This window comes from Poecilia latipinna, unplaced genomic scaffold (assembly GCF_001443285.1).
Source record: "Poecilia latipinna isolate Pla-1442-1.1 unplaced genomic scaffold, P_latipinna-1.0 Scaffold611, whole genome shotgun sequence".
Taxonomy (NCBI): domain Eukaryota; kingdom Metazoa; phylum Chordata; class Actinopteri; order Cyprinodontiformes; family Poeciliidae; genus Poecilia; species Poecilia latipinna.
In genome coordinates, this window is record NW_015113227.1 from 1 (window position 1) to 12865 (window position 12865).

General features: G+C 38.9%; 3 protein-coding genes across 3 annotated transcripts; 1 reads left to right on the top strand and 2 right to left on the bottom strand.

The window, feature by feature from the left end:
* Nucleotides 1–126: 126 nt before the first annotated feature.
* LOC106953892 (dnaJ homolog subfamily B member 12) lies at nucleotides 127–3653 on the top strand. Its single transcript, XM_015042993.1, has 3 exons — nucleotides 127–603; nucleotides 1534–1706; nucleotides 1822–3653. The coding sequence occupies exons 1-3, from the start codon at nucleotides 521–523 to the stop codon at nucleotides 1938–1940; spliced, it is 375 nt and encodes a 124-aa protein (XP_014898479.1). The 5' UTR covers nucleotides 127–520; the 3' UTR covers nucleotides 1941–3653.
* Nucleotides 3654–6719: 3066 nt separating this feature from the next.
* ddit4 (DNA-damage-inducible transcript 4) lies at nucleotides 6720–7914 on the bottom strand. The gene is made up of 3 exons (XM_015042998.1): nucleotides 7765–7914; nucleotides 7323–7545; nucleotides 6720–7232 (listed from the first exon to the last, which is right to left on the bottom strand). Exons 2-3 carry the CDS (start codon nucleotides 7498–7500, stop codon nucleotides 6733–6735), a joined length of 678 nt encoding a protein of 225 aa, XP_014898484.1. The 5' UTR covers nucleotides 7501–7545; nucleotides 7765–7914; the 3' UTR covers nucleotides 6720–6732.
* Nucleotides 7915–10160: 2246 nt separating this feature from the next.
* Nucleotides 10161–12854, bottom strand: anapc16 (anaphase promoting complex subunit 16). Its single transcript, XM_015042999.1, has 4 exons — nucleotides 12743–12854; nucleotides 12274–12427; nucleotides 10959–11033; nucleotides 10161–10612 (listed from the first exon to the last, which is right to left on the bottom strand). The coding sequence occupies exons 2-4, from the start codon at nucleotides 12413–12415 to the stop codon at nucleotides 10503–10505; spliced, it is 327 nt and encodes a 108-aa protein (XP_014898485.1). The 5' UTR covers nucleotides 12416–12427; nucleotides 12743–12854; the 3' UTR covers nucleotides 10161–10502.
* Nucleotides 12855–12865: the final 11 nt, after the last annotated feature.

Sequence of the window (12865 nt, forward strand, 5' to 3'; positions counted from 1 at the left end):
TATGTAGTACTGTATCAGTTGTTGATTACATTTTTACTCCATTAGTTAATTACTTTAATTAGCAGGTTTCTTCTATATTTGTATGTCTTCACATTGTTTTATTTTGACGATTTAATTCCATCAGTTATGCTTCAACTCATTTAGTTTCTCATTCTTAACTTTAAACACTCTTTAACATTTCTGCATTTTCTTTTTGGTATTCTGAACAAGCAATGGCTAATATTAGAGTTGACTAAGGGTTAAAAATATGTGTTGAATTTTGACTCTTAGCACACACTGGATACCAAGTTGTACAGTCAACAGTGTGTGCTGTGTCTGTGTTGTGATTTTCATTTTTGTTTGTTGTATATTTGCAGCTCTCGGAGTAAATGCGGCATACAGATAATGTGGTGTCGCATAATCGCCAGCAGGGGGTGGCATTTAGTCGCTCGCCATTTTACAAGGTTGAGACAACGCTTCCCTTCAGAGATGTTTTTCTGTGTCACATCCGCAGGGAGGTCTGGCTGTCTTTGTGCAGGTCATGCCCATCCTCATTCTGGTGATTGTGTCGGCTCTCAGTCAGATAATGGTCAACAGCCCCTCCTACAGTCTCAGCTTCAGGCCGTGAGTGTGACCTCCTGTTCTAAAACGGTGCACAAGAGTGTTAAATAACACAGCCGAACGGTTGATCTGCCTGACCCAGAAGGACTTGAACGAGATATCATCTTTAAGCAAAAATTACCAACCCAGCTTAATTTAACCGTGAACTTTAGAACTGTTTCTCACATTACAGCCACAAACCTCAGTGTGAGGTTTTATTAGAGCGACTCTTGAAACTGGTTTGCAAATAAGAATCTGACGGGTGTGAGGCTCATTTGTATTCAGACCCGTTTACTCTGATATCCCGAAATAAAATCCAGTGTATCCAGCTGCCTCAAAAGTCATCGAATTGTGAAATAGATTTCACTTTTAATCATTGTTAAAAAGAGCCATAAAAGCCATACAACAACCCTATGGTACAGTTGTGGGGTCGGGAGAGAGATGAAACCAGAGAAAAGGTCCGACCTTCCAGTAAGATAATGATAGTAAATACAATAGATTTAAATATTTACAATGCTAAATCCAATTGAAAACCTGTTGCAAGGCTTGAAAATGAATATTTCATCCAATCTAACCAAAACTGGACTTTTTTGCAAGAGAAAACCGGACACAATTTTCATATGTTATTATTTTTTTTCCTTTTCTATTCCAAATTATACTCCACAACCCAAAAAATGCATCAGGACTTATGATTTAAATGTGAAAACATTTGATTTTCACAAGGCATTGTAAAGTCATAAGTTGCATGAAAATAATCTATTAATTTTATTAGATTTTCAGAAACAGATGGTTTTAGAGTTTTTTTTGTTTCGTTTGTCTTATGGAAACTTTTGCTTTTGCAATCTGAAATACCTTTTGAACTGAGCCGAGTTGATTCAGGGCCCAGTGGGTCATTCCTGCGCTGCCTGCTGTCATATGATATGTCTCCCACACGTTTGTCTTATCTCCCGTCAGGTCAGCTGGCTACACGCAGAAGAGGCTGACTGAGAACCTGAAGGTGCCATATTACGTGGGGGAGCAGTTCTCCAAAGAGTTCACTGGCATGAATCTGAAAAATCTGGAGCGGAGCGTGGAGGACGACTACATTTCAAACCTCCGCAACAACTGCTGGAAAGAGAAACAGCAAAGTAGGGCTTCTTCTTGCATCAGGCCGGGCCAGGCTGAATCTTTTGCAACGCTCGGAGAGGTTTTTGCAGCCCTCCTCGTATATCTCACATGACTTGTTTGTGTGGTCTGTTGCAGAGGAAGGAATGCTCTACAGGGCTCGCTATTTTGGAGACAGTGAGCTGTACCAGAGAGCGCAGCGGGCTCGAACTCCAAGCTGCGCCAAGCTCTCAGAGATCACGGCCTCCTTGCATTAAAACGCCGCTAATCTTACGTTAGTTCTCCAGAATAGGATTAGTTCTGATTATCTTTCCTCTTGTTGCCTTCAGGTTTCTAGAATCATCCCAAAACATGACTAACACAAAGGCTGTAAATACATACGCTTCGACATCCTCAAGGCCTTACGTAGCTAACGACACACGAGTAAAACACTTCCTCCCTCTCCACTCTCTTTTCTAAGTTCACGCGATTGACATAGAAGTCTTCGTATGTGTGTGTGTATATATATATATATATACAGCCATGAATTAAAACAAAGCCATTTATCACATCTTGACAAGGGAACAAGATGTAGATTTGATGTGAAGCCCGAAAGAACAGAAGCCATGAAGATGAAAAAGATTGCTTCACCTCTGTAGGGCTGAGAAGCCAGTGTCGAACCAGGCACAAAGTTTAGCTATAAATAGAAATGCGGATGTTAACTTACACAGCAGTTTAAAAGATACCATGTTGAATGCTTCCTCCTTTTTTTCTTTGTTTTTTTTTTCTGAAGTCAGAGGAGAAGCTGTTTCCACTGACTCTAAATGCACATTCTAACTATGCAGGGAAATTGGTGTAGCCTCTGATTAACACGTGCACTCACGGTTTGGGCGTAGTTAGACATAGTCTTTTGTTCTAATGTGCTCGAGAGACAAGAGTCAGGAGATAATCCTGTCACTTTTTGTCCTTTGATTAAACGAAGGTCGACCATGTGGTTTTACCTCACTTCACTTTGGATGCAAGGCGTCGAAAAAGTATTTACATCCCTCGAGGTTTTTCACATTACGTGAAATAAAATCGGGATTTATTGTGATAGACCAACAGAAAGCCCCTCAGAAGTCTTTTATTACGGCCACCAACTGTTTCTTCTTATATTTTTTGTATTTAGCTGAACACAAATGCATGCATTGATTTGCAAAAAAATAAAATTGTGTTCTGACAACGTTCCCTGTCTGTTCTGAAGAAAAGCGTGCCATGTCTCACAGCTGGGATGATGCGTTCAGGTCAACGCTTCGTACTCGTCTTCCTTCACACGTCGCATGTAATCCGGAAAGTTCAGTCTTGGTTCCATCTGACCAACCACCTCGTTTTTCTTCTACCTCTGGACTGATAGGGCCATGGATCTGTGCAGCTCCTACAGACTCACATGAATGATGAGTTCCTTCCTTTACCTATCAATTTAGGTGAACAACAATGGCTTTCACTATTAGTTCACGCCTGAAGGTGGAAACCTATTTCTCACCCTTTATTGAGGGGTATCAGCACAATTTCAGCTCACGCTTGTCACTATAAAATTGTGGAAAACCTTGTGTTCCCTTCATTTTCCTATCCCGGTAATGCTCTACTTTGTGTTGGTATATCACATAAAATCTAAAAAAAAAATAAATAAATAAATAAATACATATGACTGTAAAGTGTCAGCATATGAGACGGTTCAAGGGGGGGTGAATACTTTTGTAAGGCACTGTGCCAAAAGGATGAAACGTGTGCTTATACCCACCAAGTGGGACTACAGCAGGATGTAGGTTTTCGCTGTGTATTGTCTCTGATACATCTCATATTTTAGTTCGGAACACGATATTTATTCTTTGTATCTTATTTATTACATACATCATCCAAACTAAGAGAAAAGTAGAACGACGTCTCACTTTTTTTTTTTTGTCCCCCACTGTGTTTCTACTCCCAGATAAAAATAAAAATGGATGCCTGAACATGTTGAATGTGACTCATTGCTGCGAGCAGAACAAGCATGGAGGCGAAAAGAGAGAGAGAGACAAAGAGAGAGAGAGGGAGAGAGAGAGAGAGAGAGAGAGGGGAAAAAAACAACAAAAAAACAAAACAAAAGCTCAGTCAGCATATTTAGTACAAACTGTGCCGGGAGGCTGACTAAGGCTGGGAAGTGGACACATGGCAGCGCGCACGTTCACACTTTTGAGAGTGAGACGTGCAGCCTGTCCCGAGCAGCAGAGAGTGCAGCGTCACATTCTTTTCTCTATAAATAAGTTCAGCTGTTTTCAGCAGAAGTTGCAACTTTTTCTCAGTGACATTTTTTTTTTTTTCCGCTTGAGTCATGAATTGGTTTCAACTTCAAGTTCTGCTCGTACTCATGACAGCTGATTTAAACGGTCAAATTTGTGGGTAGGAACTTAAGAAAAAAAATTTTGATGCCTTGACCCGAAAACCTCTTGAAAACCACGGTGGCTCGATTTATGCTGACTGAGTGTGTGACTGCTTGTTACATTCAAGAATAGTGTCACTGCAGATGAGTACACACGTTATCTGAGAGGTCAAGAACAGAGAAGCATTTTCGTTCTTAGTGGGGTCATCTGTTCGAAGAAGTCAGTACTCCTCTCTCTAGCAGATAAAACTTTAACTTAACATAAAAACAAACTTCAGTCAGAAATGTCCCTGTCGTTCTGGGTCAACACTCATTATGTAATTTGGAGTTTTGTTGCATCTGAGTTTTGATTCAACACAACTAATGTTATCCATTTTGTTGCATGAACTCAGCAACACTATATCCACTCCATCTGAATGAATTATATCACCCAAAAGCCAATTTATTTCAGTAATTCTGTTCAAAATATAAATAATAAGACTTTTATATTACATAAAACTAAGAAATACAAGGATATCTTATTAAGAATAGATATGAAGCAGAATTATGATGAAGAATGCTAACTTGAGAGTCGCTGACGAACTCCACAATGCTGCGTTCCATTTCTAGTCGGAACTCGGACATTCCGACTTCCAAGTCGGAGGAATCAACTGGAACGCCAAACCCAAGCCGAACATCTCGCTTGGAAAGTGGTAGAACTCCGACTAATCCCAGTTAGGATTTCAAGATGGCTGCTACTCACAACTTCAGTAGTAAACTCTGTTACTTTTACTCTTGATTCATTATTTTGCTTCTTTTTCCATGTCTAATCACTTTTGCAAGTGTGTCGTATTTGTGTGTGTAGCAAGTAGGGTAACACTTTACTTGACGGGGTGTGCATAATACTGACATGACACTGTCATAAACATGACATAACACCTGTTATGAACACGAAGGAGTTTAATGTCTGTTACTATTGTCATGAAATGTTATTTGGTAAATAACGACAGTTTTACTGCAAAGTTGCCCTAAAAGTTGCCTTGACAGTCCATTAAAAGTGCCAACTTTGCATTAAAGTGTCATTATTTACAAAATAATACAAAGTCAGGACTTCTAATGCAACTTTTAAAGCAACTTTGGATTAAAAGTGTCATTATTTAGAGAATGAGACTTCATAATAGCAGCCATAGACATTCATAAAGACTCCTTCATGTTTATGACAGTGTCATGTCAGTCTTATGCACACCCTGTCAAATAAAGTGCTGCCGCATGTAGTAAAACATAGTTTATTCGCATGACGTTTGGTGTGCAGCTCTGGTATTATTGTTAATCCCGTATAACAGTTCATGAGCATACCTTTCAGTAAGTCTGAATTAAAAACCCTCCTTTGTAACAATCCATTTCAAGAAACAAGATTTAAATGTTTAATAGTTGTAGCCCATAAGCATCTAAATCAATAGAAGTAGAGTATTGAGATACATGTCACTCTGTGTATTATAGATCTTTTTAAAATATGAGTTTTACATCTTTTTTTTTTTATTACTGAGATTAACTTTTCTAGAATAGTCAGAGATGAAAGTTGTGAACACCTGTAACATATTGGAGGCACATTGTGATTGCCTGTAATTTCATCTAAATATATTTCAGATTATATAGGTTAGATTTACACCTTGTTCCATTACAGTTTCCACAAAGTAAATAGTCACTGAGTAAAGAAATACTGCAGCGTTAAAAAGTTTGATTATCCTCATTATTGTGTAACACTACTGCTGTAAAGACATGTATCATACTTTGGGGATATTTAAGCATTTACAGTTTAAATCCATGTTGAGTTCCAAACTTCCTGCATTTCTTTTTAGCGCAAATTTAGAAACATCTAATAAGCTTTAAGGGTTTGATTATGGGTCAACAAACACTGAGTACATTAAATCTCCAAATACAAGTTTGCTCAAAAGGCTTTACAGCCAAATTATTAGTTTTTTTATGCGGTTAATAATAAAAAAAACGCATTATTATGATATTAGGCCTTATAAGACTAATAATTTATATGACAATTATAACATTAAAATTGACCACCTCCTCCTCATTTCCGTGAGTCACCTAAATCTCACTCTAAAATGAACCACAAATACAAGAACATTTCAAAACAAAGAATTGTTATTAAAAAAAAAACCAATAATTTATTTGTGATCATGAAAGTACAAAAACAGTGCAACATTATGAAAATCTGAATATCAAATAAAGTTGAAAGCAATGAGGTTCAAACGCAACAGAAAACTGAATGAGGTTTGAAACCTTAGCTGTGGCTTGCAAATGCACAAGCACTGGCTGGCTTTAACTCTGGGAGTGTGAAGGATACCCCAACACGACGGGCTACAGTTCAATTCATTGACATGTTTATGGAAAAACATAAAATAAATCTACAGAGATTCAAAGAATACAGCTAGCTGCCTGAACAAAGTTTCAATAGAAACTAAGGTTCACACTTTAATACTTGCAAAATGCCCGTTTACCAAGATGAAGCACAATGGTTAGGCTAAAAAAGAAAAAATGTTCCAAGTACCATAAACTTCAGGTCCTTTACAGTAGGAACAAAAGGCTACATTATGACAAAGTCCATCCTTACACTTCAAAAGGCATCACATAAATGAAGTTCTAAGGCCTTTCTGTGAGTTTTTTTCCCCCCTGTCCATTCAACATTCCTCTATGAGCAGCCCTTCAGAAGAATACAGTTTCTTTTTAATCACGCGGAACCCAGTGCTAAGTTTTATAGCTTGTCTCGGAGCTGGAGTGGAAGGAGACTTGGAGCTGAACAGTCCCTGGATTTTAGGCCACAGCCCGCCCGACTCTAGCCTCAGCACCAGAGTGAGCTGAAATGTGGGGACGAGATAAGGGTCCACGGATAGCTGTCCTATGCTCTCGCAGGCGGCCCCTTGCTCCACGCAGAGGTCGATGAGAGCCCCTCTTAAACCGCAGGGCTCGCTAGCTGCCAGGTGGATGAGCTCCTGTCCGATGTGCTCCAGAAGTTTCTCTGGAATGAGCAGCTTGGTACATCTCAACGCACAGTCTGAGTCTTTGGCCTCCCTTAGGCTCCGTGCAATGAGGTCCACTACTTCTTTCAGGATTGCTTCCTCCATTGGGTCAAAGAAAAGGTCATCGTTCACAGGACACAGATCATTGAAGACATCAGAGCCTGCAGAGGAGAAGCAGGGAGTGAGCACTTTCAAGCGTTATAAGAAAAACCTCCAATAGGATTTCAACAGATTTGGAAGGAAACGCTCACCTGAGTCTGAAAGATCACTCCTGCTGCCATTATTGGACCCTGATTCAATGCTGCTGTCGTTTGTGCTGAAATCAGCCAGTCTTTGGACCAGTTTCCCCCAGGACAGTCTTCTGGGACTGCTGTCCACTGGGGACGGAGGTATACTTCCAGCCTCTATTGGTGCAAAGACTTCAGGCATGTTTGTCTTCTCTTTAGTGTTCAACAGATGCGTGTCAGATTTCAACTGTTTTATGAGGAGACACAAAGACCACAAATTAACATAAGACTTCAACCACTTTTAAAAAAAACACATTAAAAAATAAGTAAAAGAGATAGAAAATATGCCATCTTAATTACAATAAAGAAATGCAGACGTTTAAAGCTAGCAACAGCAATAATTAAGCAGCTTAAGCTAGTCCAATTAGCTCTAATTTCAGCAAAACTAACAAATATTAATACTTACAGTTTTGAAATAAAGCTGTTAAAGTGCGTAGTCGTTGTTTTTGTTGAAAAAAAAATGGATAGTTATTCTCTAAAAACTTCCACCGTCCACTCCTCCTTCCCGTTCTTTCAGCAGCTGTCGAACTCCGCAGTCTCTTTGCCCCTGCAACAATGCTTATATATGCCCTGAACTAGGCCACGCCCACTTTACCCCAACCAGCCAATCAAAAAGAGGGGCACGGCTTGTGAGCTGTATCTTGCCTGGTAACATGCCAGCAGAGAAGAAAGACAAACAGGAGGAGAAAGAGGTTTAGAGGGAGGGGTGGCTTCAACCCCACTGTAGTGGAAATGTACAGGGACTTGTCTGGGCATACAACCGTCATATAGCGGTTCTTTTGTATAGCATCCTCAATAGGTATGTTCTTTTTTGCTGTTGTTGTTTGGTGCATTGGCAGCCGTAAAAGCAAAGGACAAAGTCCATGCAGACACTGCCAAAGGCTGGTTCAGGGCTGCAGTGTACAGTACATTACGTCACCTGTTTTTCTCTCAAGCATTACATCAGAATTTTTTATCTGACCCGCAGCGATGCAAACACGCAATAAGCTGCATGATATAAATGTGAACATAAATTAAAAGCAACATGTTAAAGAGGCCACCATTTATTCACCTCATCAGTAAGCATTATATTTATTCTCAGACTAAAGTGTTGATGATATCTTGACACATTTGTTTCAGATCTACAAACCAATGAGACAAAGGGAACCAATGCAAGTATAAAAGGTAGTTTTCAAACTGACTTTATTTATGAAGGGAAAAACTATCCAACCTTGCTCAGCGTCAAGAGGCCATTATTTTTCTTTCTGAAGTCATAAATTAACTATGATTACCACTAAGGCATGATTGCTATTCGATCTGTACAGCGCAGATATAACTTTTAGATGCTAACAACATGAAGTAGGTTTAAAGGTCTCAAAAAGCAACATGTCATGCCTCGATATGCTGGTAACCAGACTATCAGTTTGCATCAGCGACTGATTCAGGAGGCGATACAAAAAACCCAGAACATGTAAAGCAAATCTCATTTGTAAGTGTTCCTCATTCAACAAAAAAAAGAAACTGTGCAAAAATGGCAGTGGAACAATTAGGGGCTGTTTTGTCACTTCAGTCCTTGGACAGTTTGCCATAACTAATGGAGGCAGGATACTCCGAAATACCACAAAGTCCTAGGGAGAATTTCTATTAATCGGTTTGTGATCTTAAAATCGAACGTACAAGCCCACCTCTGAGTGAGTCACAAATAATAACCTCAAAATTAAAGTTTTGGTAGGCTCTAGTCAATGTGTAAACTTAATTTTATGGAGATACTGAACCTATTCTGCACAGGTTATTCATGATCAAATAAATCCTAATGTTTGAATTAAAACTATATTGTCAAGAGAGTTATACCAAAGTTCTTCCAAAACAGTATAAAAAACTCTTTTAAAACTCAGTTGCAACCAGGTTCATGGGATAACTACTTAGTCACAAATACCTTCATTCCCCTCAGAAAATTGCCATTTAATTCAGGTTAGCTGTGATATTAAATGTTCCTTGACGGTTCTGAACATTTAAGTGTGACAAAAGAAGCGAAAACGGAAGAAATCTGGAGGAGTGAAACCCCCACAACACTGTAGGACCAGATCATAAAAGATGAAATGTGGGGAAATGGATATGGGTGCAGAAATGTGTGCATGAACACGTACACGCAACACAGAACAACAATTAGGCATTAAAAAGAGGCTGTGTAGCCTTGGTGCAAAAATAATTGCAATTGTGTCACTCATGGGTGAGCAAACTGTACATACGCAGTACAGTTAGATCATAGAGTTCTGGATAACCGCCAGACGTATGCTATGCTGTTTCACGTGCGTAGGCGTGGAATAACGTGTACTTTGCAAGAGAGGAAGTGAAAGTCACATGGAGGCACATGGTGTTCTGAAGTAGATGTTTTTGAATTATGCTAATAAAGCCGGAAATTTACACACAAAAACAGTAAAGTTTTCATACTTGAAAACTTTGAAAAAGACAAAGAAAACTATCCAGACAACAACTGCAAGAGTGCTCTGGATCAAGCTCCTTGTGGATGAAATCTAACCACCAGCTGGAGGCGTGTCCTGCACTGGCCAGGGCCGGGCCAAAGGACAGTATGTTCTGTGCATTCCCGGCCTTCATTTGGATGAAAACAACCGCTCGGAGTGATCCGTGTGTACTTTCTCGCTGTAAACACAGAAAGCTGCACGAAAACAACAGCGGTGCTGTGCGTCAAACTTTGGCACATTCGTGAAGCAGGAAATCATAAGGAAATCAGTTGCCAGATAAGAGAGAGCTTAAAACTCAGTGAAAAAGGATTAATAAGAACAAACTACACAACACCAAGCATGTCAAGAATCCGTTTTATTAGTCTGAATGAGATGAAAGACATATTATGACTGTTAAATAATATTACAAGTTGAGTAGTTGTAAGATTAAGCTGGAAGGTATTTTAGTTTAGGTGGTACACATGATAGGAAATAGGTTTAAAAAAGGTAAACACAAAATTGTGCAAAATATACAAAAAAAAAAAATCTTACGTTCAACATGTTGAAATAACTTTTAGTTCTATGTTACAGTGTAAACTCTTACATCCAAAAAGTATCACATGTGAGACAGAATAAAACATTTCCTATTGTCTTCATTCTGTTTGGCTGATTTATTCCACAAAAGGCATCTGAATGACTTTGACTAGGACGGTGTGAATCCCAGTAGTTGCTCTATTGGTTTGTAGCGCCATTCGTCTGCTTCCAGCTCTTCCACAAGGCTCGCAAGTTTCTCCATTCTAGATGCTTGTTGATCTGAAAGAACAAACAGGTTACTTTAGTACCATATCAAATTTTATTAGGTTAACCTAAAGGAGCTCAAAATTGGTGGAAAATAGTGCTGTTGCCACATTAGACCAAAAGTTAAGACTTGAAAATTTGATGCCTACTGAATTGACTCGTGTTGGTTGAATATACGTCACATTTTTCAAAGTTCAATTTGTACAAGAAAGTAGAAAAAGAGTAAGTTTCTTCCATTTCACGATTGTGCACTCTAGTTTGAGGCAGACATTTAACCAAACAGGAACACAGATGTTTGTGGTTTTAATAAGTCAAAATTCGGAAATATGAAAAAGTTTAAGGAGTATGAACCAGGACTTACCTTGCTTAACCTGCTTTAGCGTGGAGGCAACTTGGTAGCTGAACACAGACTCGCATAAAAATCTGTCAGAGCCATCTGAAAATAGAAATTGCATTAAAAAGGTGCAGCATGATCAAAATTGATATTTTCAGGACTTTGTGATAAATGAGAATCTGGACTGCAAGCAGTTCAGTACTAGCTGTACTTGTTTATGTATATATATATATATATATATATATATTTTTTACTCTTGTTTATTATTGAAAAATGCAAGGTCGTCCCTGCAAGCTCTGTAATCTTTAAGGCGGTATAGATTTTCTAAATCTTGATATACTTTTAGCATCAGGGCTGTCGTCACAAAACAGTACATAACCTTTGCCCAGGGCACTGATGCAACTCTAAAACCCTGAGAGCTTTGCTTTTGGATGCGTTTCAGGATGGCCTGTTTTGTATTTGGTCCAGAGGAAACTATGTTCATTTCTTCAAAAGAATATCTGTGTTTGTTGATCTGATACAAAGATGTCTTTATTGTGCAATTTTCAATCCAAGATAAGCTTAGAGAGGCCGATAGCTTATCTGGACAGGGTTAATGTAAAGCTTTTTGGCCGAGTAAACTTTAGAAGTAAATTTGATTACTTTGCAACTACAAACTACGTCTCTACCAGGTTTTCATACCCAGAGACTGTCAATTTGGTTAATTCTTCTTTGCAGATGAAGCTCAGTCAAAGAGTGTCTGTAAACATCAATCTTTAAGTCTTGCTGCAGATTCTTAGTTCTATTTAGAGTTTTGATCAAGCTGTCCAAGGGGCTGTTCCCTCCATATGACTTGAGGCAAACTTTCGACAAAACTTCTAGTGGCTTACTTCTTACCACTCCTCTGGGTCTCCTTGCTGTTTCTCACATTATTGTGGCCTATCCAGTCAGATTTGCAGCTCTGATACACTTTATTTGTTTTCCATTTGATGGATGAGAAGCTTAGAATTTGCATGGGTTCTTTTAATTGCAAATAAATGAACCCCTGTATCATTTTATCACATATAGACAACTTTGTGTTGAGGAAATCCGCATTTTGACTTAAAATGTGGAAAAGTGCAAGGTGTTGTTGTTTCAGGGATAGCAAATTTAGCATGTCTTGTTTATGGGGGTCAGTTTATGAATGTAACTTTCTCCTCTGCAAATAATCATTAGGGAATCATTGAATTGTTATTATTTTCCCAGTTGAATTAATCTATCTTGCTGATTATATGAAAATATCTTTCCCAAAACAGTGTTTATTTTCCGTCAGGATCAGCCCATGCTGTCATACATCTAAAAAACAAAAACAACAACAACATACCTTCCATCATTTCCCCAGCTCCTTTCGGATAAGTGTAGAGAACTTTCCTGGGAGGGATGAGCTCTGAAGCGCTGAATCCAGAGCCTGTTACCGAGCTACCGCTCACACCTCCCGCAGACGAGGACGACGAAGACGCTGCCATTGCCTTAGGAAGCTACCAAGAACATACCAAAACGTCAACGAGAACTTTATTCATCACGGCTAATCCTAAAGTGTCTGCAGAGCAACAACGAATCAATCACAAAGCAAGCTAAAATCAGTCTAACCATCTTTATTATGTATATGAGTCTAACCACATAATAAAAAAAACGTAAAATCGTTTGTTTTAGTTTCAAAAATGCATTCCGATTCAGCTATCAGAACAGCTGGTAGGAAAGCTAACTGTAGCAATGGAGCGAATGACCACTCGGCCTAGATATTTCTCCACACAATACAATCAGCTCAGATGTTCTAAATAGTAAAACCCTACCGTAATTTTCCAGATTGTTCGGTTTTATTCGTACGCAGTTTAGCTCGCGGTGTTTGTGTAGCCGTCTGTAATTTCCGTCAAAAAGAGAGTTGCCATTTTAAAAGATGTCACAACAATCTGAAT